This window comes from Strongylocentrotus purpuratus, unplaced genomic scaffold (assembly GCF_000002235.5).
Source record: "Strongylocentrotus purpuratus isolate Spur 01 unplaced genomic scaffold, Spur_5.0 spur5_scaffold_2, whole genome shotgun sequence".
In the NCBI taxonomy this organism is placed as follows: domain Eukaryota; kingdom Metazoa; phylum Echinodermata; class Echinoidea; order Camarodonta; family Strongylocentrotidae; genus Strongylocentrotus; species Strongylocentrotus purpuratus.
Genome location: NW_022145605.1, coordinates 10,331,485 through 10,345,781, shown reverse-complemented (window position 1 = coordinate 10,345,781; position 14,297 = coordinate 10,331,485). Strand labels below are relative to the sequence as shown.

Sequence of the window (14,297 nt, the reverse complement as noted above, 5' to 3'; positions counted from 1 at the left end):
ATGGGTTGTATAAAAACATAATTGTAATAATGACATGAACTGTATATTTAGGGTGAATGTATGATTGAACATTTTCTTGAGGAAAAATGTAAATTTTTTGGATTGTTTTAGTAAAGGGTAAAATGGAGGGGACCTCGCAAAATACACAGACCTGCCAACTAGTACGATGTAGTCTTATTTCGAACAATATTTAGAAGCAAATACGACAGTACGATTTTCCTAAATAAAATACGATTTCCAACTAAACAAAAAACCTTTTTTTGTGTGTGTGTGTGCCATTTTCAATGGCAAAATGCCCATTCTGTCCTGTAAAGTATCCTACAAGCTTTTCACATCAGCAATTTGGGGAACTTAATTGGTTCATCGGACACACCAGTCATGACGAAATCGTGCATATTTAACCAATGATCAATACATACATTTCTTCCTGTATGTAGGAATTGTAAGAGGCATTGATCCATGTAACAGTCCATGTTTATTGATACAACTTTTGTCAGTAAAATACAACTTTTGGGATTAAAGAATACAGTTTTTGAACTCCAGAGGTTGGCAGGTCTGGATACATCACAGAATTGCCAATTTGTGTTTGATTGATCAGACCTTTAAAAGATTCTTAACTTTCTTTTGTTATAACCTTTTTTTGCTCAAGCTTTCACTGTCCTGTTTCTCTCATTTTCTGTTTCTACTAAAACCAACTTAGTATTCATTTAAAATGAGTGTGATTTACTGATCTATAGTTATATTCATGCCCTACTTGTGCATGTACATGTATGTCCTACATTAAAAAAAAGAACTGCATTCTAATTAAAATGAATACCTCCCTGATTACATACACATACAGTACATGCTATACCTTTTAACTATCAAATACTAGTTCAGTTTGTATGGATCCCCAATCTGGTAGTTAATGACTCAATTCAGATATGCCCCCCTATTTACCATCCAGGTCCCATGTACAATGCAGGGGGTAGGTCACGGAATGGCAAGGCTTTGCAGCTACAAACTGGTTGATGACACAGATAAACCCTAGATGTGGGTGGAGGGAGGGAGGGGGGGGGGGGCCTTTGATTTTTAGTCACAGGAAAGTTTTCAGGAAGCACCTTATTATCACAGGCAGAATAACATCGTCTCGGTCCTATCTATAGGACCTCAGTGTCTCAAAGTCACTTTCACCAGGGCCAGGGGTGCGAAAGTACAAGGCCCCTATGTTAAAGGTACTCTTCAATATTATGACATGGTAGTGGAAATAGTGGAATCATTCTCAACCTGTCCTCAAGAATGAAAGAAAAGTGCAAGGCTCCTATTTTAAAGGTACTGCTCAACATTTTGACATGGTAGTGAATATTTGTCCCAGAAATAAGAGAAGAAAAGAATGAAAACAAAAAAGATCTCATGAATGTTTCAAGAGAAATGACCAATGTTTTTAGTTTAAAAACTTTTAACAAATGTTGATTTTCAATACGTGAAATAGGAATTTATTTGTAAAGTACAAATAAACCCTAATCAATTGATATAATCCTACATGTACATGTACAGTACATTATTTTGATTCCACAGGTATTATTCATGAGATATTTCTTAAACAGTTACCTTCCTGTTTTTCTGTTTGTATTACTATTATTTTTGTGAACTTCATATCAAGATGGACTTCTCTGTGCAAAAATATCAAAAAGATAAAGAAGAGGAAGAAAAAGAAGAAAAGGAGGAGGAGGTGGATTTGGAGAGACCGGTAGTTCAGAGTTTTTTTCTTCAAATATTGTTGCCTTTCAATAACCATCCCTTTTGAAGGATGTTCCTTCCATTTAGCATATTTTATTCCTTCTTTGAATTTGGTGACCGTCCAAACAACAGCCTACAAAATAATCCTCACCATTTATGCTCCTGTCCTAAAACAATTAAACTCACAAGGTCAGGTCATGGTAAGGAAATCAGGGCGTTGTTTCATGAAAACTGGATTAAGTACAAGTTCACTGACATCCCATTGACATGTGTGTTTATTTTGATACATGCATTTCGATGAAAAGTGGGTGAACTTATGACACTTTTGTGACACAATGCCAGGTTATCTGCTGTTCATATCATGTGACTAACTGTGGACCAATCACATCTTTGTATATGTAAGAGCTATCAAATTAAATGAAATATGCGCAAAATAATCCAATGTTATCAAAAATTTATCAATGGAAAAAGTATTAGTAGTGGAAAAAAGATTCTAAAGTAGTGTACCTTTAATCTCCTGCTATTGGCTTGAACTCCACTTCACCGGTGATCCAGACTTGACCTTTTCTGATTAAGTTGTTATGGAAAATGTTTATTAGACTTAAAGATCCACACTAAGATACAAAAAGTGGGTTCACGTACTGTATTCAGTTATTATAATGGGAGAGGAGTAAAAAAAAAAAAATATGGGTTAACCTGGAGTTAATAAAGAAAATAAACCTTTACCAGTAGTTGAATATTGTTTTGGGAAAACAGAAGTAACTTGTAAATTATAGGAAATTTCATGCAATTGAAAGGCTATTAAAGGTAAAGACCAGTTATGGTCATGCGATTGAATTGTGAAAGAAACGTTGTGGAATCGATCAGAAAAGGTTGATCATCTAGCATCTAGCATCTGCAAGGTTCTGGAATCATCAAAATGATAAGAAATTTGGCCCATTCTTCGTAAAGTTACAAGCACTATACACAGAAAGATGTATATGAGACTACCCTATATCTCTCACAGGACCATGAGAGAAACAAATTTACCAAATATATGAATTAGTAGGCGGTTTCCCGGCAAATTTGTTATCATCATGTATTAGTCAAAACATATTCTTTCACATGATTGGTAATGAGAGCTTCCATTTCATTTTTTGAAATTGGGGCGTTACCAATACTGGTCTTTACCTTAAAAGTGTTCATGTACAGGTACATGTACATGCAACTTGCAAAATATTGACAATGTACATGTATGTTTAGGTCTACATGCATGGAATGAAATTAATTACTCCTCTACAGGTGTACATTTAGGCCCTTTGTGATTATTTGTTCTATCTTCCACCAGGGCCCCCTGTATTTTTACAGTACAATCATGGTATGTATGCATTAAATACATGAATTATATTTACATGAAATACAACTGCAAATCACGGAAGGTCAATTTAGTGGCATACATATTTGCATTGTACATGTACCACTGATAGGTTTCAAGTGCAATGTTTGTACAATATTCCCTTTATGTGGTCCTGAAATCGATAAAAGAACCTGACATGATGATATTGAATTTTCTGTTGTTGTTTTGATTGCAGTTATCTTGGGAAGGAGACCCCTTATTTGTCAGTTTTCTTCTCCGCTGATTGATAGCTACACTGCCCCACAGGTAAGCTCAAAATATATCAGCAAATCACCCTGGCTTTAGCCTAACCCTCCTCTGGTTTTATGAGAGTCTGGGGGATAAGACTATGATTGCATGTCAACAGAGATAAACCCTAAGACCTTTTAATAGAGGTTGCAAAAGTGACCTGGTTATATCTACATGTATTTACTGGAAGTCAACCACAATATATATTTGTTTAACACCTGGCAGGTCTGCTCACATGTACAGGCACATTGTATTAGTTACATTTTTTGCTTTCCTTTCAGCAGCAACGCTGATTTTTTTTTTCTTTCTTTCTATGCAGTCAGTGTTTGCTTTATTTTAGTGGGACGTACGCTTATGTCAAGGCAAATGACAAGCTTTTTGAATTATGAATAAAAATGGCAAAATTCATCGCAGAAATTATCATCTAGGGGAAATAATCTAAAATTATAGGCACAAATGGTAGCACCAAGTGTCGTTATGTGAAATGATACTGGTACAAATTATAGGCAAGTGTGTTACAGATTGTAATTTAGGGAAATGGAACAAATGGAACAAATTCTAGACAAATAACGCAATTAATTATCTAGGGAAACTGAATATTAGAAATATATATATATATATATATCGTAAATGAACTTGTAATCTAGCGAGATGGCAAAAAATTATACAATGGTCAAATAATAAATTTGAAATACATTTACATATATATTTGTTGATGTAAAACCTTTCTGATCAAGCATGATTACAACTTGGAAGGGAAAAATGAAATTGTAAAATTGTAGCATAGAAATTACTTTTAATTTCGTCCATGGGTATTCTTCTTTAGGGAATTTCTGTTAAAAAAGTGGGCAATCTATCTATTTCATCATTTGTCTCCAAGACTAAATTTTTTTCTCCATTCATCCTGACCTCTGTTAGAGTTTTTCTAGAGATGTATTGCTCTCTACTTCAGTCTTCAGGTGTTCAATCGATTACTTTTGTTTTGTTTTGTTTTACTCCTCACAAGGCTGTGATTCTGGAAGGCAAGTACTGGAAGCGAACCCTTTGTGCAGTCGTCAAGGAGTACCAAAAATGGCGGGTTTTCTACAAGAAGAAGCTCAGCCATGCAGGACTACTGGAAGAAGGGAGTCTGGAAGACCTGCTGAATCGGGAGGTAATTCAAAGCTCAAGTTTCCCCCTCCTCCCCCCCCCTGCCCCACACTGCAAGGAGGTGGGGAGGGGGGGGGGTTTCTAGAGTATGTCCATGCAGATTGTTATTTTTATTGTTCATATTTCTGTTTTAAAAAACCCAGAAATCATTCAATTGCACAAGCTCTTCCATTGAAGTTTGTATTTTTATTATTTTCTGTTCAGCTCAAGATCTCATGCCAATTTTTTTTTAAAGGCCACTCCATTATACCTTAAAACCTGACGATGACTTTAGTTTTTCCCTTCTTTCTCCACCATGTTTCCCATCTGCCCCACGGCTCTCTCTCTCTCTCTCTCTGTATCTCTCTCTCCCCCTCTCTCTCTCCTCTCTCTCTCTTTTTCTTTCTTTTTTTCTCTCTCTCTTTCTCTTTCTCTCTTTCTCTCTCCCTCTCTTTCTCTCTCTCTTCTTTCCCTCTCTCCTTACCTCTCTCCTCCCCCTCTCTTTGCCGATGAAAGCAGGAGCAGTTCCAGAGCCTGAGCAAGACCTTCCTGGACACCAGCTCGGACGAAGGGACACCCATGGTCCTGGACGAAGAGACGCTCCTCTCCGAGTTCTCGGATACCCTCTTCACCAGCCTCAACCCAAACTTCCCCTTCCCGAACCCCAAGGAAATGGGTAAGCAATAGTTCAAATGGTGCACTGGCCCAAGAAACTGTCAGAAGCAAAATTAAAATTGTGTGTCCTATTTCAATGCTGGATAATAATAATAAAATAATAATATTCCACTTTTATATAGCGCTGATACATCTATGATGTCTCTAAGCGCTTTACAGATGTATCTACCAAATGTAAAGACAGTTGTTAATTTCTAAATGAAAAAAAAGAAAGAATGACCATAGAATACTCAAATTCATGGAAATGAACATATCATATACAAAGGATGCCAAGCTACAAATAAATTATATACGATATTTTTTGTAGAGTTGTGATGCACCAAACGTGAATCACAGAAATGCTAGTATGGTGCTTAAAATTCCTCAGTCTATATTAATATTTCTGGTTAGTACTATTGCCCCATTCTTTAACATGGGCATTATGTCTGCCTTTTTTAAAATTCATTTTTACTCTGTCAATATTCACTTGTTAGGGTGCACTTAAAGATTGCACTTAAAGATCGATTGAAGATTTTAAAATAATCAGGATCGAACGGATAAAACAACCAGCTTGAAATGGAATTCGTGAATATTCCCATGCAACTCTCTGTAGCATATGAAATACAATCAAAGCAATTTGTCCCTGGAAAGGATTGGTGAAAATGAGTACACAAGTGTCAATTTCCGGTTACTAGCTGGAATGTGATATGCGTAATACCCCTTCACCAGTCAATTTCTCTGAAAATAAGCAGGATTTTAGAAGTAAAATCGTGCTAAAGCATTGGAAGTTTGCCAAGTATATGAATTCCTTCCTCATCTACTTTACTGTAGAGAGTAGAGGGCAATGCGAGAGAGACAAGTAAAAAGTAGCTGGTGTCAGGATTGTATGACCCTTAGTATGGTGATAATTGCTCGAGGTTGATTCCTTAAACTTTTAGAATTTCTTAACTTCTGCCCTAGACCCAACACTGTACCTAATCCAACCCTCTCCTTCATCCGGTGAATTATCGTTTGGTCCACAACCAGTTCATCTATTCCCATTCGCTAATAATCATTTGATGATTAATTATAATTTTTGTATTACATTTTTTTTTACCATATGGATAGTAGACACAATGGGCATTAGACAAACTGTGGATTAGACCGACTGGAAATTAGAATAAATGAGCAATAGACCAAATGGGTAGTAGACTTATTGGAGATAAGACCAAAAGTCTATTACCCTGAATGGTCATTATACCAAATGATAAGTAGACAAAATGATTTTTAGACCATGTGGATATTAGATGGGCTGGGTGTAGACCATACAGGAATAGACCAATTGGTTAGTAGACGAACTGGTACACTGTAGTAGTCCAAACAGCAATAAACCCTTGATCCTAACCTAAAACCTAATTGCAACATGATCGATTGTCTGATATCTTTGAGAAGTAACGCCAAAGCAACTCTCATTGAAACAAATCTCAAATCACAGAATTCAGATCTCAGAATTGTTTTCCCAACCAGAGAGTAAACCAAGATTATTTACATTAGTTTCGGTTATAGGGCTATTAACTTGTTGATTACAAAGCTTGAAGTAACTGATTAGTTAACTCAACTCATCAGAAATTATTGTTAGAGGAAAATGTAAATTTTTGGAACAGAGTAAGAGCTCTATATAATTCAGATGGCAGAGGGAATGCATATTTGACAGTTTAGGGTCATTTTAAATTCTTGTGCTCAAGCAGGTTTGTAAATTTCCGAGGCTTCATTATTTTTCCAAAAAATCTATTAAGAATTTTTGTAAATATAGGTATGTGTATATTTTGAATCTTACTCTTACTTTCCTTTTTATATTTTTTCTTCTGAACCACCATAGCTCATGCTGGTATGAATGCAGACATCATTCAGCCTGGCTTGGTTCAGCTGCAGCCGTCACTGGATGATATGATGGATACTTTCGAGCCTTTACCAGGTACAAATCAGTTCCCACTTTTTCCCTTTGGGGGGGGGGGGGGGGGAGGGGGAGAGGGGATGAGCAGCCCATAAAACTGAAGACCCTTTTAGAAGTCAACATCAGAAACAGAGTTGAATTTTAGAGGGGAAGTTGGCTTCAGAAAGGGTGACTACTTTGTCATGCAATATATTGGTTTTCGGTGTAGTGGAATTTTTTTTGTTAAGCTATAAACACAAAATACACCAAAATCTCTGCGTAATTCCATTAGTGACAATGGAGTCTTCCTTGTGCAAAAGTCTGTAACTTTTGAATTCTAATGTAATGAAAATATTGATATTACAGACCTTGTAAAGTTTATACCTGTTTCAGTCAGTAAGAACATCACACTAGCTTTGTTTTAGCATATTTTTTATTATTATTATTATTATTTTTTTTTATTATTAATATTTCTTTCTTTCTTTCTTCTGTATGGGGGGGGGGGGAGGGTTGAGGTTTTTTCCTTTTTTACTGCTTGCTCTCTTTCTTCTTTCATTTTGTTCTCTATTTTTCTTTCCTCTTTGTTTGTTTGTTTCCTCCTTTATTTATTTGTTTATTTTTCTTCTATCTGAACTCCCTGATGCATGGTAGTATAAGTGCCAGGTGTGTTAAACGCACTGGCTAGATTCATCCATCTTATTATCAATTTGTCGAAAATAATTTCTCCTTGCTTTCTCTCTTTCAGAAATGTTAAAGACCGTTTATCCTTCCCCTGCTCCATCAAACACCTACATATTTACCGGTCAACAAACTCAGACGCAGCTCCTTCAACAGGTACAGAGCCAACATATTTATATAATATTGACTGGCCTTGAGGGAGATACCACATATAATTCCCAAACTAGACTCATATTGCCCTGAGTCAAAGACGAGGGCAAAATGGGTCTTGTGAGGGCAATATATGTGGTATCTCCCTCAAGTTAAACCAGTCAATATTTTTGTTGTTATACAAATCAGAAATCTAGAGCAAATACATACATGACAATCTCAAAGAACTGAAAAAATCCTTGTCAAACCAGCTAGCACTGTGCATCCAGTGCTTGACAAAATTTTCAATACACTGCAAACAGTGTTTGCCTTTGGTGTGATTAATACGTCACAATAGAGTATGCGCGAAGTGCCCAGGTTCTCGTATGCATAATAGATGTGCAATGAAAATGACAAAATATGGCGCGGTGAATATGGTCTTATATTTACTGTTTTTTGAACACGTAAAGTCCATAGGCTTTTTCATAAGAGGGTAATATGGTCTTATATTTACTGATTAGTTCTTTTAGGATTACAACAAGCGTAATATGATTTTGTAAAACCACTGCTCAGATGTTTGATACTGGTTATAATACCATTTAAACTACTGTTGATATTCATGACCTTCGAGTAGTCTAGTTCTTTCTTGTCTACTCCCAGTTTATCTTCCATCACTTTGTTCACTAGCCAACTTGTATAATGTCGTTTTGATGTAATTCTCAATATGTCCATTGCCCTTTAACTTATTGTCCACTTGGAATAATGATGACATCCTTGCAATGGGCTCTACTAAGCCCCTTATTGTGGGACGGGAATGTCAGAATATACAGTCTGTAGACAAAGTGATACATGTAGTAGCCCCCAGATTGAAACATCCAAACATTAAATGAAGGTTGTTAACCGAATTCACCATAATTTGAAGCCTTAAAGGTAATACAAAGTTTTGGTGTGGCGTCATGAATTTGGTTCAAATAAACATATTGAAAGCATTATGCGATTTTACAATATTCAATGATCATTGTCGTGGTTGAAATCGAGTCTAAAGTGATGAAATTGTGAATAATAAACTCTTTATGTTGCATAGCGCCCTCTCAAGACTGATTTTACTTTATCTTTAAAACAATGTCCTTGACTACAATCCACCGATTTGCTATTCCTGTTTGGAAAATATATATATAAGAATTGCATTTTTGAGATTTTCATGATTGCAGCTACAAGTACCATGGAATGGCCTTAGGCCATATTTGAAATATTTGAAATTTACCGGGAGCACCTGTAAATTTTTTGATATTCAATTTCTCGAAAGTAGAAGTGTTTTAGGGGCTAAATTTGATAGTGCTTATAATACATCCACAGGGGCATCCAAGTATATCAAATGGTAAAGAATAACTATCCATCCAATTTTCAAAATTTCCCAAAACTTTGCATTACCTTTAAGCATGTTTGAGGTTTGTGTCAGGAGCAGAATTATGCAAAAATTGCTTTATCACATAGGTATTGCTACTGTCTGATTGTTTTTTTCTGCAGAACTCCCAGAGTGTTGACAGCATGATGTCATCTTTTCAGACTACTCCAACGATGACAGGAGAGGAGTCTGTTGGTATGGTGCCTATGGATGATCTTCAACTTGTTGCCGGAACCAGCGGAATGAATCAGCAACAGCAGCAACCAATGTTGCAGCATATCCAGCCATCCCAGCCTCAGCAACAAATGCTTCAACCGCTTCAGCAGACCTTGGAGACCCAGAACACCATGTCCTCTTTCAACTTGGCTGGGATGCAGCAGCAGGTCCAAGTAGGAGATTTGAATCTCAGCAATGGCAATCTGATCTTGAACCCTCTTCCTGGGAATACCAACCAGGTCGGACTGGCTTCTCAGGGCCAGCAGAACATTTTTAGTGCGCAGCCTCCACAGAACACTATCCTTGAGCAGCTTGGTGCTTTGGGCGGTGGGCTGCAGTTGACCGACTTACAGAATACTGTCCTGCAACAGCTTTTGCAGCAACAACAGCAACAGCAGCAGCAACAACAACAACAGAAACAACAACAACAGCAGCAGCAACAGCAGCAGCAACAGCTGCAACAACAGCAGCCACAGCAGCAACAGAACGAGGTGATCAACCAATACTTGCCTCTGCAGGTACAGATCAACCAAATCAGTCCTCAGTTTCCCATGCAACAGCAGGCTAATGATCCATCGACCAGCCAAGCTGCAGCAAGGAGTAGCAAGCTGCAGACTGTTACCCCTATAACCTTACAGACTGTAAACACCATGAACCAGCAACAGCAGCAGAAACCCCAATCAAGGACAGCATCAATGCAGAGAAGTAACAGTTTACCAACAAATAGCTTTAAGACTCATAACCTGACACAGGATTGTCAGTTGCTGCAGGGCAGTCAGAATGGAAGTATGCTCCAGGGAGGCAACACGGCACAGATATTGCAATTGCCACAGCAGCAACAGCAAGGACAACCCCAAACACCGGGTGTGTTTGCCAGTGTGAATAACGAGACGCAGGCTAAAGCTCGACAGCTTCTGAACACGCTCACATCCACCCTGGCCCAGGTTCAGAAGCAGCAGCAGCAGCAGCAGGCTCAGGGGTTGAGTGGATCCCTCAATGTCACGGGTCTGACCGTCCAACAGACACAGGCACTCAAGTTGTTGCAGGAGGTTGCCAAACATGTCTCTGCTGGTGAGCTCTTGCAAAATAGTCAGCAGCAGCAGCAACAACAACAGCAGCAACAGCAGCAGCAGCAGCAGCAGCAACAACAACAAAAACAACAACAACAACAACAACTTGAACAACAAAAGCAACAGCAACAGTTGCAGCAAAAGCAGCAGCAGGCCCAGCAGAGGCGACAAAGGAAAAATAATCAGCGACAGCAAAAGTTGATTCAGCAGCAGCAGCAACAACAGCAACAGCAGCAGCAACTACAACAACAGCAGCAGCAGCAACAAAAGCAACAACAACAGCAACAACAACAGCAACAAATGCAGCAGCAGAGATTACAACAACAGCCCCAACAACAGCATACCCTTCTGCAGGGTATGACTACATCTGGAAGAGACAATAAACCTGTTCTTACCCAAATTCTTGGTCGCAATTTCATTGCTACCACAGGACTCTCTCAAATGGCTACCATTTCTGGTTCAAAAAACTTTCTAAACCAGCCAACCACTTTTGCACAAACCCAATCTCTGGCACAGCAACTGCAGCAGCAGCAGCAACAACCACAACAAGATGGGCAGGTCCAAACGTTACAAACGATTCAGTTCACTACTGGACAGCCTACAATCTCACTGGCAAATCCCATCACCATCACCTCCCTGCAACCAAACGCGTCTCCCTCACCAGACCTGAACAACGCCGACACTAGATCCAAGACCACCTTTAAGCTCCAGACCAAGCCTGTAGCAGGAGTTGGTCTGAAGCAAGCTACCAAGCCTAAGCAAGTCATCAAGCCCAAGATACCGGCCAAGATTGCACCGGCACCGCCAGCTCCTGAACCAGCACCGGTTATGGTTATGGCCAAGAGTGAAATTGGAAAGACCAGTACTTCATCCAGCAGCACGGCTCTTCTTACTCAGCTCCTAGCAGAAGGAGCAGGTATTTATTGCTTCTTCATTTTTCTCTTTTGGGTCAAAGTTAGTACATTTGTCAAACAAATCTAAAGGAATCTACACATATCATGACTCTATCAATTGAAAAGTAACCTTTTAATTATAAGATTTTAGATATCAAACCTTTTGATAATCTAAAATAAAGAAAATTTAATATTTAATTTATTTTCCTAGTTAAAAAAAGAGAAGAAAAAAATCTTGTTGAAATGAGGAACAATCCTTATTTTCTGAATCGATTTCTACAGATTATATAATTTTTCAAAATTATTGCATTAAATTGCATTAATTTTACTTTGAATGACTGAAGCTTTTTTTCTTCTATAGTACCAATGCACCTTGGACTGTGACAAATTAAATTGAAAATTGATTCTGTTCTCCAACCTTACCTAGGCAAATACGATACATCACCAGCCAGCATTTCAATACGGCCTGAAGGTGGGTCCTGTACTCCGGTTCGGACGGTTGTCTTTCAGCAGGTCAAGGCAGAACCTAGATCTTCTGCCAAGGCAGCAATCCCAAGCACCCAGGCCAGTGCCCTCTCACTGGCCTTGGCTTCTAGTCCTACTATAGTGGCTAGTAACAAGCCCAAAATAAGCAACACCCCCATCAAGATGTTGGTGAGTTCAACACATTTTCCTCATGATTTGTATTTCCACTTGGCTAGAAACTGGCCCAAAATAAGAAACTCCCCCATCCAAGCACAAAAAGATATGATATATCCAGGGGATGATTCAACATTTGCTGTGGCAACAATCGCTCCAGGCTTGATTTCTTAAAAGGTATAGGGTTAGGGTTAGGGTTAGGATTGCATTTTGAATTTAGGATACTGTAGGTTTAAAGCCCCACTGCACTACTTGCAGCTACTTGCTCCCCCCCAGATCCTCTTTTTCTTATGTAAATTGATAGCTGAGTTGATGAGAAAGCCACATGTCAATTACCACGCTGGGTGGTCTAATCCTCCCTGGCCAAACTAGTACAGACAGGCTTTAAGTTTAAGGGTTGGGTATAGTGTAGGGTCCAGTGTTAAAGTTGGGAATTTGGTAAGGGCAGGAAGCCCCTGCAGAGCAATTGTTGCAGGTGCATATATGGTCTTTTGGAGTCGTTCGCAATGTTGATACAGTGTATTAATTACTGACATTGATCTTTGAAACTGCCTGTTTGATGCTATGTGTTATCCACTACCCTTTACAACATCCTGACGACAAAAAAGTCAACCTGTTCGAAACGTTGAGCCACTCCCGCCACCCATCCTCTCGAAGCGCTATAGTTCTCCTTAGAACTAAAAGCTAAGAAAGATAACCAACAGTCTTTTTCAAGACTTCACCAACAGTCCTTTGCAGAACTACACACCCTCAAGAAAGATAACCGAGAGTCCTTTTCAGGACTCCTCAATCCTCCCTCTCTCTCACATGGTGCACCCGCAAGCCTACTGTATATCTATATCACCATGCAAGACGATACTTACAAGCAGCATCTAACATTTATCTTCTTCAGTCGAGTGAGCCGCCAAAAACGCAGACTCCCCGGCCTCCCACAGCGGGATTCTTCACCTCATCGCTTGCATCGGTATTCACATCCCCTCAGTCATCCAACAATGCAACAACGGCTAGCCCCGTAATCACCATAGCAACCAGTACCATTGGTCAGTCGAGCAAACCCATGCAAAGTGAGTCAAAATTATATTTATCTTGCTTTTCATTCTAATACCAGGCCTGATAATTACTGATTTAAATCAGTTTCCCAATTTTTTTTCTTCTTTTTTTCTTTTCCCTGATTTTTGTTTGCTTTGTCTTCCCAATTTTACCCCTATTTTCCAGATTTTTCCCTCATTTTCCCTATTTTTCCAGATTTTTTCAAAATTTCTTACTCAAAAAGGGGGGGGGGGTGATGATAGAAGCAAATGACTTGTTTAATTCTGGAGGTATACAGGTATCATCACATTGGAGCATCACAGTGAATGAATTGTGCTTGTTTGTGCAGCACTCCTGTTAGGAAGAAAACAAAATACTGTTGTATATTTATTGTGTTCAAGCTAATGTTTATTGGAAGAAAAAAGCAATTCAAGTTTTGTGTGGATTTCTGATTTTGTAATCCTTTGCCATCCTATAAAGTAACATTTGATATAACACTACCTCTCTGTACTAACAAGCCACTGAATATGCAAAACAAAATCACATTTGGTCTGCATTAATGTTTCACTTTTTTGATCAGAAATTTGTATAATGAAATGTTCAATTAAAATAGTCATAATTCTGTAAGTTAACAGTATCCTTTTGGAACACCTGAGTCAATTTGGTCCCCTTCCTCCCACTTCATCTCACCTCCCTCAAATATATAAACTTGATCAACTGCACAGGTCTTTTCTTATCATACTCCTTGATCTGCTCATTATTTTCTCAGAAATAGAGCCAGCGAAAGAGCCGCTCGTGTCCTTACCAGCATTCTCTCTGAGTACCACACCCATCAACATCAGTCCGGCACCGAGCCCAATGTCTGTCATCGAAGATATGGATGTAAGTAATCGCAAAGACAGAATTCTTTATTCCGTATTCAAAGAAGCATACTAGCATCATATAGCGCTTCAGCAGTGGGCTATTTTCATGCAGTATGTATAGTTCCTTACACAAGTTATGAAGAAAAAAAATAAGTCCCTTGCATAGTTTCTTGTATTGCTCCTGTTATGTGTACTGGACATGCGACACTTGATAAAAAGAAGATTCACATGTCAACTCAAGACTAGCCATTTACCTTCAATTTGAATTGCACAATTCTAGTTCTCTGTCAATATCAACAGAAAGAAATAAAAGTTTAAAGGGATCCTGTAACTTTGTC

At 38.5% G+C, this 14,297-nt stretch overlaps 1 protein-coding gene across 3 annotated transcripts in view; it reads left to right on the top strand.

Annotated features, from left to right (window-relative positions):
* The window catches only part of LOC583678 (MLX-interacting protein), a 46,491-nt gene that overhangs the window by 22,442 nt on the left and 9,752 nt on the right, over positions 1-14,297 (top strand). For 2 of the 3 annotated variants that reach the window (XM_030991625.1, XM_783579.5), the window contains exons 3-11: positions 3,291-3,361; positions 4,350-4,496; positions 4,988-5,147; positions 6,984-7,079; positions 7,783-7,871; positions 9,372-11,451; positions 11,856-12,082; positions 12,960-13,131; positions 13,866-13,978. In XM_030991625.1, coding sequence (XP_030847485.1) covers positions 3,291-3,361; positions 4,350-4,496; positions 4,988-5,147; positions 6,984-7,079; positions 7,783-7,871; positions 9,372-11,451; positions 11,856-12,082; positions 12,960-13,131; positions 13,866-13,978 — 3,155 coding nt within the window. The remainder of the gene's footprint in view (positions 1-3,290; positions 3,362-4,349; positions 4,497-4,987; positions 5,148-6,983; positions 7,080-7,782; positions 7,872-9,371; positions 11,452-11,855; positions 12,083-12,959; positions 13,132-13,865; positions 13,979-14,297) is intronic. The other variant, XM_030991626.1, reaches the window with a different exon arrangement.